Consider the following 4924-nt stretch of genomic DNA (forward strand, 5'->3'; position numbering starts at 1 on the left):
TATAATTAAGAAAGAATATAATGATATTTAGTTGGTATCATAACAATTATTATTTTATTATAAAAATTTGGTCAAATTTGAGATAAGATTTTTGGAATAACTTATGATTTGGGATGGAGGGAGTAGAAAACTTACAGTTGCACCACACATCCCAATTAAAGATAAACTCCACGCAACAAACACGAACCGGCCCGAGGCAAGAGAGAAGAGAGAGGTAAGGAAAAGCCGAAAGGGCCAGGGTTAGAAAGATTCCACCCAAATGGTATTGGCGTCAAGCAATTAATCAACGAAGTTGTGGCATGAATTGGTACCGGTTCGTTCCTATGGTTAGAATGTGTACCCAAAAGGTTTGTTCCCATGGTTGTCTGTAATCTACATCTACACACGGGAGCACAGGTTTTCCCTACTATGAAATTTGAAAACGTCGGCGACATGAGGACATCCATCAGGGTGTGGGTCATCATCGAAGGCTCGACCTGCACTCCTGCACTGGACAGGTAGAACTCTCTCCGATCCCTGGCTGGAAAATTCTATACACGTACGCGTGATGCACTAGTCCGCGTGCAGTGTCCTATACTAAATTTAACAGAAAAATAGCTGATGCCCTATAGCAATTGACCCCCCAAAAAAAAGAAAACAAAGAATGTGCTTCCAATTTTCTACCATGGGCCTATCATGGTTCCTCCGTTGGGCGAGCCAACGCATGTAGGCCCGATGGGCTCCCTCTCTCATATATAGTACACGGTGCCTGCAGGCTGCAGATGTACGCGCGCCAACACGGCACGGCGCGCCGGCACTTCTGCACGCGCTCCTCGGTCACAGCCCACAGGGGGGGGGGGTCACGTATACATGGCGCTCTCGTGCTGGGGGCAGTGTTTCCCTCACGAAACAAGTGGAGCGAAAATGAAACCGAAGCTGAAACCTTTCAGGAGCTGCAGACCGTCAGTCACCCAACTTGTCAATCAAACCCAATTTATGCACAAGCCTACATTATCATTTTTTTTACAGAACACGCGTAGTTTCGCACTTACATCATCACAACCTACACTTCAGTGTACGATTACGAAACTAATACTACCTACTGGGCTACAGACTACCAGCTAAAGTAAGGCACACGTTAAGGCATCGCAAACAAGGCGAGCCAAGTTACAGACTGAAGAGAACACCAACTGAGGGCTTGTTTGGCTACACTATTATCCACCTGAATCCATGTGGATGGAGGTGGATGCGACTGCATCCAATCCAAACAAGACTTAGACAGCATCATGTCGGCACAACCTCGTCAAATGGGGCCGAGACCCTCGCGAAGAACATCTTTAGGGACAGGCACATCATTACCAGCTGGAGGAGGCCAAAGAGGGACACTTTGAAGGTCCTGCTCTGCATCTTCAGCACCTCGGTCGTCCGGTAGAGCTCCTTCTCCCGGACCTCTAGCTTGTCCACCTGCTCTTTCAGCATCACAATCTTACTCTCTGTCTCCCGTAGCTTGAGCAGCATTCTGCTCTTGTCCCCGGCAGACAGCGCCCTGTGCTCCTCCAAGGCCATCCGGTCCTCTGCCCGGACCTGCCAGTTCTGCCTCGCTTTCAGCATCACCAGACACTGGATTTCAGCTTCTAGTTTCTCCTGGAGATGGTGCTCCAGCTCTGTCTCCAACTGGTCGATGCTAGCTGTTGCCTCCTCCAGCGCCGCCCTATCTGTAGTACCGATGAGTACTTGAAGCTTGGAAAGCTTCAAGTCTTTCTCTCTGATGGTGTTTGATGCTTCTTTCACTTTCTGTTCAAGATGTTCCATCTTCTCATTCAGTTCCAACATATCGACCTCTGCATACGGCAAAACGATCACATCTTGGTCTTTGTTACCAGAAGTGGATTCCTCCGCCTCAAGTTCTTTGCCAAGTTCTGATAATTTTTGTATCTCTAAGCAGTACACACAAAAAACAGAGGTGGTAAGTACAAACATAAACTTGAGCTCAAAGACTAAATAAGTTAAAAAATAATCATGGTAATCAAGTGGTATTTATGGAAAGAATAATTCACTAAAAACTGGGAAGGCACATCTTTGTTATAACCAAGAACCACTGAGTTAGGTGATCCATCAGGACTAGAGCTAGCCAAAAGTGTCCAAATACTTCAGAAGTGCACACTTGTCCTTTGTACTATATTGTTACTGATGGGGAAAGCATGCTTGATACTATCTGAAATTATCACTGTCTGGGTCTATGGATTGAAAGAAAAATAATAAATGGAAGGCACGTGTATTTTGGCAAGTGCTGCATAATGCAGTGCTGAACAAGACACAATTACTCGTACATTATTAGGGCTTGTTCGTTTGATCCCAAAACAAAGGGGGTTGGAGGGGATTGAGAGGGATTCAATCCCCTAGAAGTCAAAATCCCCCTCTACCCCCTCCAATCCCTCTCATCTCAAGATCAAACGAACAGGGCATTAACGGGGAGGTGTGAGAAAACTATCATCACATATAACTGGAGAAGCAACCTATTTAGTAAATAAATACATGGTGCATGATCAAAGTCATCACAGACATGTTTGAAAAAAGCAACAGATTTGAAAACAAAGATGTTGTGTGGAAAATTTACTTCAGCCAGCAAAGCTGGAACTCATGAAATTCCAAGTTTCCAAGTACCGTTAAAAATACTATGCATGTACTCTGTTCCTTAAGCAAAAGTATCAAACAAGCCATGACACATTTGTAAGATGGTTGAAAATTACAGTGTAAGAATGCACACATGCAAATAGAAAAAAGTGCATGAGTAACATGAATAAGATTTTTACCATTTTCAAGGACTTGCTGTGTCGTATGAAGTGAAGAAACAGATTCAGCAAGAGGATCACCATTTCTATCTTGGTTCACCCAGCTCCATTCGTTTTCATCATTTTGCTCTTCGCTACTTATTATCATTTCCTCACCAATGTCACTGTCCCTTTTGTATGCTGACTGAACCTCCTCACTTTGCCGGTCCTCACTTCTATCCCCATCATAGTTCATCGACATTGTTCTATGCCTGTGGTTACTGAAAGCATCACCTGCATCAGACGCTATCAAGTAAGATTCAGCAAAGGAAGCACGTCTCCTGTCCCTAACAGCCCTACGGTGTGCCTTGCGCCCTTTTCCCGCAAAACCAAAATCCTTCACCCAAACCCTTTTCCTATTACAATCTCCAACGCTCTCCAGCCCTATCATGCCTAGCGAATAGCCTGTCGCTAGCACCAAAAAATTGATGTTGAGCTGCAGCGGGTTGTCAGGCGATTGCCTCCTTACTCTTCTCCACCTCCTTAATCTGCACTGCTTCCTTGGCGACGTCTCTACAAACAACTTATCTAGTGGTCCAAGCCAGGGGAGAGGTAACTTGTGCAACACCACTGCCTTCTCATCAGAAGGCAACTTCGGAGGGGACTGCATAGGATTCTCCGTCCTAATGCCGCTATCAAAGTTGGCTACTGTGATGTCCTTGAGGCGCAAATCGGCTAGATTATTTGGACCTCCAAATTGAGGTACCTTACCCAAATTCAGATCAGAATCATGAGGCGGCTCTGGAGGATACTGTCCTAAATTTCCTGCCCTAGTTGTAAACTCCAGTTCAGGCATGCTAATTTCACCCATTTGTTGTCTAAAAGTCCAAACCCTATGTGCCGAGAAACAAGGAAACCCGATTGTGAAGGCGGCTGGGCTCCTGAACCCAGGCTCTCAGGGTTCGGTTCTGTGCTTCATCCTACCCAACAGCATGCAATTTTATAGTTCCCCGTCCTTGATTCACACTCCAACAATCCTCCTAAGCAGCGGGCCAAACAGAATTCCAAGAAACTGCACTACAAGACGTCGCCCTCGGGTCACAAGTCACAACAAACCAGAAATTTCACGGGAAATAAAATCGGACCAACCTAGAGCGGTGTGGAGAAATCACGCACCTGACGCGACGAAAGTTCCTGGGATTGGGACGGCGGGAGGAGGCTGGCGGCTGGCGGGGTGAGCGGAGACAACAACAACGGCCGGGCCTGCGCAGCGGATATATAACAAGTCCCGTAGGAATTTCCGTGAAGCAGCGGACAAACTGCGCGCCACGGAAGAGGGGATGGTTGAGGAAAGCACGAAACCAAGCCGAGCAAGGAAAGGATGTCCGTCAAGGAAGAAGAACGATTTTAGGATTAGTTAAACGAACGCGATGACGCCGGGATTCGGGGATTCCGTTTCCGTCCCAGATTTCCTCTATCGCGGAAGGAAAAAAAAGAAGAAGGCCGCGTGAAGGCGCTGATGGGAAATTGCTGGTCTTCGGGCTTCGCTGCTCGCGGCCCGCTTTCGTGGAGTTTTATTGGGCCACGCTTTACCCAAAGTTACAGTTGCTGCATGCCTTGCTGTACTCCATCCGTTCACAAAAGCTAGCACAGTACCATATTAAAATATCTTAGATTTCACTGGTTATTATAAATATAAAAAATATCAATATCTATAATATATTAAATAAGTGTCATTAGATTTATCATGAGATATGCTTTTTTATCTACATCTTAAATCAAATTTTAGCTAGAATGCACTTAGAATTGCATTATTATTATTATTATTATTATTATTATTATTATTATTATTATTATTATTATTATTATTATTATTATTATTATTATTATTATTATTATTATTATTATTATTATTATTATTATTATTATTATTATTATTATTATTATTATTATTATTATTATTATTATTATTATTATTATTATTATTATTATTATTATATTTTATTTTTTTATTTTTTTTTTTTTGATAGAGGTAGTAAGTTGGAATAAAACAAAATCCGATGTCCTTCACCCGCTTTTCTGCAATTTTAGCGTGTCCTCCTCCTGCAACTTAGTTCTTGAGAAAAATAAAATAAAACGCAAAGGCAAATGCAAAGAATATTCTCCTTGCAAAA

General features: G+C 43.5%; 1 protein-coding gene across 1 annotated transcript; it reads right to left on the minus strand.

Annotated features, from left to right (window-relative positions):
* Positions 956-4221, minus strand: LOC8073565. Its single transcript, XM_002447970.2, has 3 exons — positions 3927-4221; positions 2793-3044; positions 956-1916 (listed from the first exon to the last, which is right to left on the minus strand). The coding sequence occupies exons 2-3, from the start codon at positions 3010-3012 to the stop codon at positions 1264-1266; spliced, it is 873 nt and encodes a 290-aa protein (XP_002448015.2). The 5' UTR covers positions 3013-3044; positions 3927-4221; the 3' UTR covers positions 956-1263.

This window comes from Sorghum bicolor, chromosome 6 (genome assembly GCF_000003195.3).
Source record: "Sorghum bicolor cultivar BTx623 chromosome 6, Sorghum_bicolor_NCBIv3, whole genome shotgun sequence".
Classification (NCBI taxonomy): Eukaryota; Viridiplantae; Streptophyta; class Magnoliopsida; order Poales; family Poaceae; genus Sorghum; species Sorghum bicolor.